The sequence below is a fragment of the Tamandua tetradactyla genome, chromosome 4, assembly GCF_023851605.1.
Source record: "Tamandua tetradactyla isolate mTamTet1 chromosome 4, mTamTet1.pri, whole genome shotgun sequence".
NCBI classification, from domain to species: Eukaryota; Metazoa; Chordata; class Mammalia; order Pilosa; family Myrmecophagidae; genus Tamandua; species Tamandua tetradactyla.
Window position 1 is genome coordinate 67918009 of NC_135330.1, and position 13867 is coordinate 67931875.

Here is a 13867-nt window from a genome sequence, read left to right on the forward strand (position 1 = left end):
CCAGAATCTTCCCCTATCTGTTTAAAAAGCTGTTCCAACATGTTTGGTATTTGCAAACCACAGCAGCACCCCACGTCTCTGATACCAAAATCTGTTCTAGTTTGCCAGCTGCCAGAACTCAATATACCAGAAATGGCATGACTTTTAAAAAGGATAATTTATTAAGTTGCTAGTTGCTAAGGCCGAAAAAATGTCCCAATTAAAGCAAGTCTATAAAAATATCCAAATTAAGGCACCAATAAGAGGTTACCTTCCCTCAGGAAAGGCCAATGAAGTTAAGGGTTTCTCTTTCAACTGGAAAGGCACATGGCAAACATGGTGACGTCTGCTAGCTTCCTCTCCAGGCCTAATCAAGTTTCCAACCTATAGTACTGAATAGGGATTAAAAGAAAAGTTGCCTCCACAGATGGGTCAGAATTAAAACGTGACTTATCTAGGCTACATGATCCTTTCAAGCCAGCACATAGCCCATTTTCAACACCTTGGCATTCATTTGTTCTTCATGTAAAAACATTCTTATATTTGTACATTTGATCACTATCATTGTTCACTCTAGGCATCTCTAAATTATACCGTCCCAGTCTTTAACCTCTATCTTTCCTTCTTTTGCTATACGTGTCCCCAGCCCTCCTCCCTCAATCATATTCACACTCACTTTCATTCATTGTACTTACATTATTGTGCTTCCATCAGATAGTATTGTGCTGGCCATTTCTAGATGTTTACAATCAATCCTGTTGAACTTTCTGTACTCTTTCAGCATCAAATGCCCAGTCTCTACCCTCTTTCTGTTTCCTGATAATCAGTGTTCTCAATTTTAATTCCCTGAGATCCTGCTTTATTTTTCCTTTCCTTCAAAGATGTCAGACCCCAACTGTGGGAATTAGGAATAGTCTAAGCTTGCCTTCCACCTCAGCCTCTGTCTCAACCATGCTCCTGGCAGGCTGAGAATTAAATAAGCCATACCAGTTTATGCCTGTGGGGAGTTGCAGGCTGACAACTGCCACCTACTGGGTAGGATAGTCAAGAGCCTGAGTTGGTACTCAGCGCTGTAAAGGAGCACAGCCCTTTTCCCGTTATTCTGAGCTCTGCTGGCTCTAGAAGCCTCGTTTTTTTTGTTTGTTTGTTTTCCGTCTTCGTCAGCCTCTTCTCTGCTCTGCCAGGAGAGAGAGACTTCAAGGTTACTTTCCTGCTTTCTCTGGGTTTATCTGTTCTCAGGGTTTGTATTCAGCAGACCCAATTTGTTAATTAAAACTGCAGTTGGAGTTGAGTTTATTTACCGTCACTTGCTCCTAGATGACTCTGCTTCTTTTTCTCACTAGGAAATGTCCTGCCATGCCAGTGAGGGAGGGGCGCCAGTCTCTGCAGTTCTGGGGCTTTACTTAACAGTTCTGTGCTGTGATCTTGACCCTTCCACCTGTTCCAGACTGGTGTACGCTGTGTGTCCAGTTGTGAATGTCCCCCAAACTGTTGTTCTAGACAGTTCCTGGCTATTAACTAGCTGCTCTAGAAGACAAATTAAATTCCACACCTCCCTATGCTGCCATCTTGCTCCACATCCCTGATGATCCATTTCTTTCTTTTTTACTTTTTTATTGTATAATATATATATACAAAGCAAAGAAAGAGAAAAGCAATAATTTTCAAAGCAGTCAACAAATAGTTACAGGACAGATCCCAGAGTTTGTCGTGGGCTACCATACCATCCTCTCAGATTTTTCCTTCTAGTTGCTCCAGAATATAGGAGGCTAGAAGGAATAAATATTTCTTTTGTCATCACAATCGGCTTTTTAAAAACTTTGTGAAAAATAACGTATACAAAAAAAGCAATAAATTTCAAAACACGTCTCAGCGATTAACTGTAGAACATATTTCAGAGTTTGGCATGGGTTACAGTTCCTCAATTTTATGTTTTTACTTGTAGCTGCTCTAAGATACTGGAGACTAAAAGAAATCTCAGTTTAGTGATTCAGCAATCATATTCATTTGTTAAATCCTGTCTTCTCTATATAACTCCACCATCACCTTTGATCTTTCTTTCCCTTTCTTTAGGGGTATTTGGGCTATGGCCGTTCTAACTGTTTCATGTTGGAAGGGGCTGTCAATAATATGGGGTAGGGAGATGAAATAAGTTGATGTTCTGGAGAGGCTGGGCCCTCTAGGTTTCAGGACTTATCTGGTCCAGGGACCCATCTGGAGGTTGTAGGTTTCTGGAAAGTTACTCTAGTGCATGGAACCTTTGTAGAATCTTATGTATTGTCCTAGGTATTCTTTAGGATTGACTGGAATGGTTCTGGTTAGGGTTTGGCAAGCTATGATAGGTAGCAGTGTCTAACTGAAGCTTACATAAGAGCAACCTCCAGAGTAACCTTTTGGTTCTATTTGAACTCTCTCTGCCACTGATACTTTATTAGTTACTCTTCTTTTCCCCCTTTTGGCCAGGATGGAATTGTTGATCCCACGGTGCCAGGGCCAGAGTCATCCCTGGAAGTCATCTCCCATACTGCCAGAGTAACCTTTTGGCTCTATTTGAACTCTCTCTGACATTGATACTTTATTAGTTACTCTTCTTTTCCTCCCTTTGGGCCAGGATGGACTTGTTGATCCCACAGTGCCAGTGCCAGAGTCATCCCTGGGGATCATCTCCCATACTGCCAGGGAGACTTTCATGCCTAGATGTCATGTCCCACACAGGGGGAAGGACAATGCTTTCACTTGCAAAGTTGAGCTTAGAGAAAGTGAGGCCACATCTGAGCAACAAAAGAGGTCCTCCAGAAGTAACTCTTAGGCATACTTATAGTTAGGCTAAGCTTCTCTATCTACATAAGGTTCACAAGAGTAAACCTCAAGATCAAGGGCTTGGCCTGTTGATTTGGGTGTCCCCTAAAGTTTGACACAGTATCAGGGAATTTCCTGATGGTAAAGTTTAGTAGATCCATATTTTTTCTCCCATCCTTCAAGGGACTTTGCCAATACTTTTTGATTATCTGCTTAAAATATTCTAGGATGTATCCCAGAACTATCTTAAGCTATACAGGATTAAAGGACCTCTTTCTTGTTCCAGGCTCCCTGTGTTTCGGTTGTTCGAATGAGCTGTACAGGTAGATTGAGTTAGATTATGTGCTACAGAAAATTTAGGTTCTAGACAAAATAAACCTTTTTTCCTTTGGTCTCAGAGACTATGTGTCATTCTAAAATATAGACAGTGTCTACAGACAATGTTTCCCTTACCCTTGCACTCTGAATTACTGGTCATCCATTTCTTTAAAAAAAAATTTTTTTTTATTGAAACAGTTGTAAATTTACAGAAAAATCTTGGAGAAGGTACAGAGTTCCCACATATCCCCCTCTCACATACACATTTTTCCTGTTATTTATGTTTTGCATTAGTGTGGTACTTTTGTTGAAGAAACAGTATTATTATAATTATACCATTAAGTACAGTTCTATAGTCCATAGGTTAGATTAGGGTTCACTGTGTGATGCAGTTGTATAGTCCGTCCTCCCCCCCCCCACTGGAAACTTCTACACAACCTAAGATTTCCCATTTTATCCACTTTCAAATATAGAGTTTGGTAGTGTTAATTCCATTTACAAAGTGGTGCCTCCGTCACCATCATCCATTGCTAAAACTTTTCCATTATCTTTTTTTTTTAATTGAAACTTTTTAAAATTAGGAAACTTTTATTGAGATAATCATGGAGTCATATGCAGTTGTAAGAAATAACACAGAGTTGGTGCAAGGGTAGTTCAGTGGTAGAATTCTCGCCTGCCATGGGGGAGTCCTGGGTTCAAACCTCATCCACGCACTTCTGAGAGAACAAACAAGCAAGCAAAACAACCAAAATTCAAAAGTAGCGCTGCAATAATGAGATACTCATATAGAAAAATAATGAAATGTGACCCCACCATACAACATACAAAAAAAGAGAAAGAATACAGAAAGAGATCCTATGTACTGTTTACCCAGTTTCCCCCAATATTGATATATCACAAAACTATATGTAGTTAAATACCATGACTAGGAAATTGACATTGATCCACTCATCCTATTCAGATTTCCCAGTATGTTTGTGGTTCTGTAGAGTTAGATGTTCAGCAAACTACAGAACAATCCCAACACAACAAGGATCCTCATGTTGTTGTCCTTTTATAGTCCACTCACCTTCCTCTCTGAACTTCAGAGTTTCCTGAACTGTAGGATGATCAATGAAGTATTTATTTACAGAGTCCTTATAAGGGTTAAAATGATGAAGTACTATGTGAATGTAAGGTTATAGTTATTCATTTTTAACTTAGCTCTTGATCTGTGTCTTCCCTAGTGGCCTGTCCTGGGTCAGCTTGTCTTTTCATCCAAGTTTGAGAAGCTGGAAACATTTAAGCCCTCAAAGGACGTTGACTTAGAGGCACTTCATCTCCAGAAGCCTCTGGGATCCACCTGGGCCAAGACCAACAACCAGTTCCTATCTGGACCCAAAAAATCAAGTAGCCCCTTCACCCCGCTCCAGAAAGAACTCTTCTTAATTATGAATTCGTACCAGGACCTGTTTTATCCAGAGAGGACTGCCCTGAAGAATGGGGAGGAGATCCGCCACGTGTACTGCCTGCATGTGCTCAACCATGTCCTCAAAGCCAACGCCCACGTGCTTGGCAACAATAGCAGACGCCGAAGCCAGAAACTCGGAGTGGGGAATGACGATGACTTCAGGGACCAAGGGCTTACAAGGCCCAAGGTGAGTGGCAGCAGGAGAGTCTTACTCTCCAGAAGGAGCTGGCAAGGCACCACCACGTAGGTGCCTGGCACTTAGCAGGTACTGAGGTGTTTCAATAATCAAATGGAAGAAAAAGTGAGCCCAAGAGTGAGCACAGTGTATGACCTAGTGTCAGGACAGTGCTGCATACAGCCCAGGGGATTGTTTCTGATAATGGACTTAGCTGGAAATTTGTGAAAGGAAGGTACCTCCATGATACTCTCCTTAAAGATAAACCCTGAATACACATAAAAACACTGCGTAATAAATCTCTTCTATGTGATTGTCAGAGCTGAAAGGGACTAGATGAGCCTCTTGTCCAATCCCTACATATTAAAGCTGAGGATAGAGACCCAGATTGGTATAAGGCCTGTGTAAGGAACCAGGAAAGAATAGCACAGCTGGAAATAGAACCAGAGTCTCTTCAGTAAGCCATGTAAATATGTAAACATTTAAACAAAAAACCCTATTTATATTTTCCAGTGTATGGTTATTGCTATCTAAATGATGATTACATTTACATGTGTTCACAAGCCTGAGCTTTATTAGATTTGGGGCTGTGATAGGGAATGTCTTTTAATTTTGTCTGTATTTTTCATGTTGTTAAGGAACTAGACGTGGTACCCCTTCCTTAACCTATGTGTCTCCATATTGAAGAATGTTCATTTTTTTTATGATTTTTCTCATTTAGCCTAATAGGATTCTGGGATTCTAATACTGAAATGTATTAAGAAAGAGCTTTAGAGATTTCTTAGTCCAACCCCCTTATTTGAGAGCTGGGGAAACTGAAGCCCAGGCACTTATTTAGTGTCACAGCTAGGACAATAACTTAACCTTTTTTAATCCTACCCCACTGTCCCTGCATTGTATGAAGCTGATCTTTCATGAATCTACTACGTTTCTTTGACTATACTGGTTTTCCTTCTGTGTAGCTACCTCGGTTCTTCACTGTCTTTCCCCTTGATGGAATCACATAATCATTCTTTTGGGCAAATCCTAGAATCTTGAACATCAGGATTATAAGGTTATATGTTTATGTGTGGAATTGCACAGTGGAATAGGAGACAGATTAGCCATGAAGCGTGATTATAATTTGCTGAATTGAATGAATGATCAGTGATTTCCATTGATTACGTTGTTTACAAAAGGATGGTTAGAAATCAGCCACTTATTAAGCGCTGCCTGATTTTTGTTTTCTACAGGTTTAACTTTAAGCATTTTGAGAAATGCTTAGAAGACCAAATCCTGTTTTTTTCTATTGAAATTATCATGTTATTTCAGAAATGCTTTGTCATCATATCTGAAACACGTACTTGAAAATGTACTCAAAAAGTAATGATGCGTTGTCATTTTCTTATACCTCAGCTGTCTTTGTTTTCTACTTATCTGCCTAATTCCTTCATTTATCCAGCGTGTGTTTCTTCTGTGGGTCTTGCAGATAAAATTATTGTACTATGCTCTGTGTACTATGCTCTGAGAAAGAGAAATTAGTAATATCCTTGCCTTCAGTGTGAATTTATGTCCTTGGGTGGACACATCTGTTAAAGATACCAGCTTATCCTAAAAGGTATTTCCCAAATTGTGTTTGAGAAATGCCTCCTGTGGAGCCATGAGATTTAAGTCCACAGGACATGGTGCTGTGGATGGGAAAGGGGCTCAGCTTCCAGTGCTGAGCCAGGCCCTGTGCAAAGGGGGTGACGTAGATGTGTCCTGGCTGAGGGCAGCCTACACTTTGAGAAGGGTGGCACACTGCCGCACGGGAGATTTTCTTAGCGCAGCTTCCTGGAGCAGGTTCCCCTAGAGCTGGTTTTCCTCCCGCTGTCCCCCACCAAGGCTGCATGTTGTTCCCTCTGCAGGTGCTGATAGTGGTGCCTTTCCGTGAGGCTGCTTTACGGGTGGTGCAGCTTTTTATAAGCCTCCTCGAGGGTGACAGCAAGAAGAAAATAATTGTGAGCAACAAAAAGAGGTTTAAAGGAGAATATGGTTCAGATCCTGAGGAGAGACCACCCAACCTGAAGAGGCCTGAGGATTATGAAGCTGTATTTGCCGGCAATATCGATGACCACTTTAGGATCGGTAATTTTTCTTTTTGAAAATCAAGATATTGTGTGACCTACGGTATGAGGGGATTATATTGAGAGAGTGGAAGGTGATACCTTGATAGTGACTAATGAACTGTGTGTGCTTGACTGCTTGTGTAGGAGTTGCAGTACTTCAGAGGAGCATCCGACTCTATGCCCCCTTCTACTCCTCGGACATCCTCATTGCCTCCCCTCTGGGCTTACGGACCGTAATTGGTGGAGAAGGAGAAAAGAAGAGAGATTTTGACTTTTTGTCTTCTATTGAGCTTCTCATCATTGATCAAGCTGATATTTACCTGATGCAGAACTGGGAGCATGTCTTGGTAATGCTAGTCATTCATGTTTAGAGGGACAGCATTCGCTTTTAAGGAGACAAAATAATCAATGGTTTAGGTCTTGGAGAGTTACTTAAGCCCACGTTAAAAGTTAGTTAAGTGCCAGTAAGTTTGGAAACAGGGAAACACTCCACATTTTTCAATTTGAAAACACCTGTTTCCCCCTTCTTCTGCCCACAGATTGGTCAATGAGTAAACTATCCAGAGAGACAAAAATCTAGTTGGTGTTTTCAAGCCTCCAGAAAAGATTTCTTCTTCTTAAAGTTCTCACTCTGCTAATAGTCCACGTTAGTGTGGTTTGTTTGTTTAAACAAACATATTCCTCATATAATTTATGCTCATTCTCTTTTGTTCGGTCTTCAGCAGAGATGGAAAAACGTTGGTTAAGATTTCTTTATGTGTAATCTTGTTTTGCAGAAAAATGTAGGATGTCTTTATCCGCCTACTGTAATTTGTGCTGTAATCGTTTTCTCCCCATCCACGTACTCTGCAGTGTTGTCAGTTTTAGGATTGAAAAATATGCTTTGAATAGTCCTTTTCATAGAACTATAGAGTTTTTTTGTTTTTTTTTGAGGGCACATGAGAACTCACCTCTCCTACAGCCCTGAGATTTGAAGCTTGTAGGAAGATTGGGACAAATAAAAGGGATACTTATTTATAAATTACATAATAAGTTTATAGATTGCATTACCTTTCAATGTATAATACAAGGTGAAAATGTAACTAAAATAGAAGTGCATTTTGATGATAGAATCCTAACGTTTAATTTAAGGAAACGCAGGCTTAGTGATTCTGGGAATGCTCCTGTAATATTTTGAGAGCCAGGGTTGTCTTTTGAAAAGAACAACAGTTCTGTATTCTCTAACATTACCCCTGTTCGAGTCTGAGACTGAGGAACCCAGAGAGTGCTGGGGTGGCACTCAGAAATTAGAGGAATATTCCTGTAGGTTCTGTTTTGATACTTTTTTGAAGGTACAGGAGGCAGCCAGTATTTGTTGGGGATGTTCAGCTGACCATAGGCAAATTCCTCACCCGTCTGAGCCTCAATTTTCTTGTAATTTGGGAGATGTTCGTACACCTCCATGGGTTAAGATGGTAGACTTTGTGTGTGTGTGTGTGAAAACTAGCATGTATACAAAAAAGCAATAAATTTCAAAGCACACTGCAACAATTAGTTATTGAACAGATTTCAGAGTTTGATATGTGTTACAGTTCCATAATTTTAGGCTTTTCCTTCTAGCTTCTCCAAGACACTGAAGACTAAAAGAAATAGAAATATAATGATTCAGCAGTCATACTCATTTGCTAAATCCTATCTTCTCTGTTATAACTCCACCTTCTTCTTTGAACTTTCTCCCAATCTTTAAGGGTATTTGGGCTATCTCCATTCTGACTTTTTCATGTTAGCAAGAGCTGTCAATAATATGGGATAGGGGATAGAATTATTGATGTTCTGGAGAGGCTGGCCCCTCTGGGTTTCAGGATTTATCTGGCCTAGGAACCCATATAGAGGTTGTAAGTTTCTGGAAAGCAATCATGTGCATGGAACTTTTGTAGAATCTCAGATAGAGCCCTAGATGTTCTTGAGGGTTGGCGGGAATAGTTTGGTTGGGGTGAGATGATAGACTTTTAAAATGCTTAGCAGTGCCCGGCACATAAGTACTCAGTAAATATTAATTGTAGTCTTATTTCTGCTCAAAGCATTTGATGAATCATATGAACTTATTGCCCTTGGACTCACATGGGGTGGATTTTTCTCGCGTACGGATGTGGAGCCTCAACAATTGGTCCAAGTACTACCGCCAGACACTGATTTTGGGGGCCCTGCAGGATGCCCAGATCAATTCAGTGTTCAACAAGTACTGCATCAATTTTCAAGGCCAGGTAGGTTCTCTCCTTGTTTCCACTGGACTCTTCATGAAGCACTGTTCATTGTTTGGGTGATGAGGCAAAAGAAGACAGCTTTGGGTCCACAATAAGGATGGCTCTCATTGACTTTTGGTAGGTGGCTGTGAGGAATGTCCTGATGACAGGCTCCATCAATCATGTCCTGGTACAGCTCCCACATGTCTTTCAGAGGATGGAAGCTGAAAACCTCGCTTTGGTGATTGATGCCAGGTAACCTACCCACCCCTAGTCCCATTGGGTACGTGGGGGCCAAGGAGAGGGATTTGACTTTGACAGACAAATTTAGAATCATATTCCATGTTAGTTTTATTGATTACCATTTACCAAACTAGATGAAATAATTGAACCAAATCATGCTGTTTTACAGAGGAGGAAACTGATGCTCAGAGAGAAATGTTGATGTGTCCTTTGTCTCATAACTAGTTAGTAGCAGGGTCAGTAAATCTGGGCTCCTTCCCCATAGTGTGTGGCATTTTAAATTACAATTATACTGCTTAATGCTACATAGTATCCTGTGTCAGCAACTTAACTTGTAAGCCCTTCTAAGGCAAGAATTGTTTTTGCAATTCTGTGTGTATTTTCCCCCTTTCTCCTCATTGTGCTTAGTTACAGGACTCCATGGTAGTAGAATGGTGCTTACCATATGGTAAGTGTTGTCTTAGTTTCCCAGGACTGCTGTTATAGAGCACCGCAAACTGGTTGGCTTAAAACAACAGAGATTGATTGTCTCACAGTTGTGGAGGCCAGAAGTCCCAAATTTGAAGTTGAGAATCCCTGCTTGCTTCTTTCCAGCCTCTGGTTGTTTGCTGACATCCTTGGGCTTCAATTTCTGCCTATGTTGTCACAGGCCATCTTCTCTCTCTGTGCATGTCTGTCCATGTCCATTTCTCTTCTTCGTATAAGGACACCTTATAAGAAGTCATTCTGGATGAGGGCCCATCCTAATCATCTGGCTTCATCTTTACTAATCGCATTTTCGCAGATCCTATTTCCAAATAGGATCATATTCATGGGTTTGTAGGTTAGGACTTAAATATAAATTTTAGAGGTACACAACTCAGTCCATAACAATGTTCAATAATTATTTGTTAACTGGATGGGTGGATGGGTGACTGAATGAATGGTGTGATTGTATACATCATAGAATATTTATCTGGAATATAATGGCATTGCATCTATTTTTCACAATAAACAATGTTAGCAGTTATTTAATGTGCTTATCAGGTTTGATCCTTAAATCATCTCTCTGAGATGAGGTAAGTCACATTGGTCTCTTCGTAAGGTAAAGGGAAACTAACTTGCCCTGGGGCACACAGTTAAGGTTGATGCTATGGGCTCAACTTTAGAGCATTGACTTCGCCCTTTTCCTTTCCAAATCAGGTTTAACTTTTTCGTGAACAAGATTCTGCCTCAGTATCGTGATGCAGTCATGTCACACACGCTTATCTATGTCCCCTCCTACTTTGATTTTGTGCGTCTCCGAAATTACTTCAAGAAGGAGGAACTGAACTTCACCCACATCTGTGAATATACCCGGAAGTCTGGTGTCTCCAGGGCTAGACACTTCTTCTTTCAAGGAGAGAAGCAGTTTCTGCTCCTCACAGAACGCTTCCATTTCTACAAAAGGTAAAGTAGTGCCAGGTTTAGACCATCCCCTCTGGAAGGGAAAAAGGCAGACTCTTGTTGGTTGGTGGTATCCTCCTAAAACAGGCATTATTGAAAAAGGTTGTAGAAACGAATGAATATGGCATAATCTGTGTTTAGATCTGGAGTTGGTCTGCACTTGGGGCACTTTATATAGTTGTGGCTACGTTCCTCGAGAAAGACATAACAGTTGAACCACTCTAGAGAGGGACAACTCAAGTGAGTACAGAAAGGGGAGGGGCCTGTCCTATAAACAAAGAAACGTACTGAGGGCTGTGTGGTCTGGGAAGGTAGAAGCTGAGCAGTGTTCAGAAAGTTGCACTGTGTCCTGAGGGGGTCCACCCACACTCATTTCCTCAACAAAGAGAACTGGAACTAAGGGCCCCTTAACATTTGTAGGAGACAAAAAATAAAGGGCTTAGAGTTGAATATTTAATGGTTTCAGTGTTGGTTTACCTTTTTCACTGTATGGCTTTGACAAAATAGTTCAAATTCTCCTTTTTATGTTTTCATTGGAGTGTTAATAAAACTGAATCCTGTGGGTGGGCTGTGGTGGTTCAGCAGGCAGAGTTCTCGCCTGCCATGCTGGAGATCCAGGTTCGATTCCTGGTGCCTGCCCTGCAAAAAAAAAAAAAAAAAAAACTGAATCCTCTGTTACTCTTTTGCGATAGTTTCAGCCCTTCGTGGCCCCCAAGCTCAGGTATTTTATTGTTTTACTAAGTCTCTACTGCCAAATGGAAAAGCACTTTTTAAACACTTACCTACAGAGAGATGGAAATTACACTTTGATACTTCTTCTTTCCTGGTTTCACAATGATGTCCACTGAATTTAATGCTCAATCAAATAATCTGATTGGGGGTGGAGGTAGGGGATGTATATTCTCAGAGAATCCCAAACAGGTGAACCAGAATCCTTCCAAGCTTTGGAGCATTTTAGATGATGCACTTTGGTATTGTGTTGCCTTTTAGTTTATGCTGGTTCACACCAGACTGGCTCTCATTACCAAAGTTAGGAGGGGGAGGATGGAATCCCAGCAGCCTGCAGAGCAGGGTGGACATGACACAACTCCCACAGGTATCCTGCTAACTAGTTAATCTGTAAGGGGAGAGTGGAGAATTGACTATATTTGTGTTTCTTGGGCTCCATTCTTGGCTACCCAGACAAGACGATTTGTGTTAGGAGTGTCTGCTTTTTGGCATCATTTGCTTTGTTCCAGTTAATTGTTTTCATTCCTATTGAAAAGTGGTATTTTAGGGAGTTGCACTTACTAGATTTTATGAGCACTTTGTTTCCTTTTTGTTTGCCAAATAAAAGCAAGCCGTTTTAAGTGAAGTGGATGGATTGGAAAACTTCCCAGTGTGATTCTCTGTAGCAAGTGTGAATTAAACTAGGATGACTCCTGCTCTCAAATATCTCAGCAGCTTTTCAGGGAGAGGGCGTAGTGTCAGAGGAGCTCTTTCATTAACTAAACAGAACAGTTCCCTGTTTCATACTGTTCATTTATTTGCTAATCCATTTTACTCCCTACAGTTACTATAAAGTCAAATCTTATAACCTGGACCAGGTTAATGGGTGTTTCCTATGTTGAAAATGAATGGAAATAATGTATTTCACAGTTCTGCAACAGCTAATTAGTTTATGGTGTCCAGCTAAAGAATTTTTTGCTTGAAAGATCACCAAGGTGACGATGGATGTTTTGTTTTGCAGTGCCTTTGTGATTTGGTTTTATTTGACCTTGGCAAAAGTACATGCATTTTAAAGTATAATGTCCAACTCTGAAATTCCGATTCATAGTCTCTGTGGCAGTGTTAGAAAGATTAGAATTCTTTTGTGAGCTAGCAAAAAATTCACGCTGAAGATTTGTTTTCTTTGGGGGAGATGAAAACAGTAGAATCTTTTAAACAACAGATTTTTGGTTATGATTGCCCTCAGAGGTTGGTTCACAGCTCTTTCGAAAAACAAGAATATTCCTTTACCTAACCATAATCCCATTATCATGCCACTGGACATTGCTATAATAGCGTCATCTAGTATATAATCCATATTCAAACTTTCCTAGTTGTCCCCAAAATGATAATTATAGCTGTTTTTTTTTCCCCTCTAATCCAGGATTCAGTTAAGGCTCTTACATTGCATTTGGTTAATATATTTCTTTTGTTTCCTTAGTCTGGCTTAAAAATTTTAAACAGGGGACAGTTTTGTCCCCTGAGAAACAATATCTGGAGTTACTTTTGGTTGTAATATCTGAAGGTGCTGCTGGCATCTAGTAGGTAGAAGGCAGGGATGCTGTTAGGCACATCCTAGCACATTTCCCCATAGCAGTTATCTGACCCAGAATGTCAGTAGTGCTGGGGTTGAGAATTCCTGGTTTTGAATAATTCTTTTCCCTTTTTTCTCTTTCATGACAGTGACATTTTTTGAAGAGACTAATCTAGTATCCTGTAGGAATGTCCCACAGTCTGGATTTATCTAATTGTTTCCTCATCAGTTACATCAGTGGTTTCCAAACTTTGCTGCACATTAGAATCCCCTTGGAGAGCTTTTAACAATTCAGATGCCCTCATACCAATTAAATAAAAATGGGGACAAGGGCCAAACATAGTTATTTTACAAACAAACACAAATTAAAACAGGTGATTCAAATATGCAACAAAGTTCGGGAATCCTTGATTTAGAGGAAATATTTTTTAGTAAAAATTCTGTGTAAGTGATGCTGTGAACTTCGTACCACATCTCATCATAAATGTCAGTTTATACCATTTTTGGTGATGCTAAATTTAAGAACATGGTCAAGGCAGGTCTGCTAGATCTCTGCATTGTAAAGTACCTTTTCTCTGTAATTAACAAGTAATCTGTGGAGTATATGTATCATATCCATTTCAATGGTTACATTAAATACCATTGTATGGGTATATAATTGACCCAGTTTTCTTTTAATGGCGTATAGATTTTCTTTTCTTATTTTCTGCTATTATATACAATAATGCCAATACCCTCGATATGCATATATTTTGATGACATAGCTGCTTAATTATTTCCTTAGGATAAATTATGAGAAAGAAACTTGTTAGCTCAAAGACTAAAAATTAAAAATTTGATATGCATTGCCACTTCTTTGTTCCTTCTCATCTTCTTCATATCTTCTAC

At 40.1% G+C, this 13867-nt stretch overlaps 1 protein-coding gene across 4 annotated transcripts in view; it reads left to right on the forward strand.

Annotated features, from left to right (window-relative positions):
* UTP25 (UTP25 small subunit processome component) overlaps window positions 1–13867 on the forward strand; it is a 47292-nt gene that overhangs the window by 8402 nt on the left and 25023 nt on the right. For all 4 annotated transcript variants that reach the window (XM_077157694.1, XM_077157693.1, XM_077157692.1 and 1 more), the window contains exons 6-11: window positions 4323–4733; window positions 6608–6827; window positions 6953–7155; window positions 8869–9051; window positions 9173–9285; window positions 10456–10701. In XM_077157694.1, coding sequence (XP_077013809.1) covers window positions 4323–4733; window positions 6608–6827; window positions 6953–7155; window positions 8869–9051; window positions 9173–9285; window positions 10456–10701 — 1376 coding nt within the window. The remainder of the gene's footprint in view (window positions 1–4322; window positions 4734–6607; window positions 6828–6952; window positions 7156–8868; window positions 9052–9172; window positions 9286–10455; window positions 10702–13867) is intronic.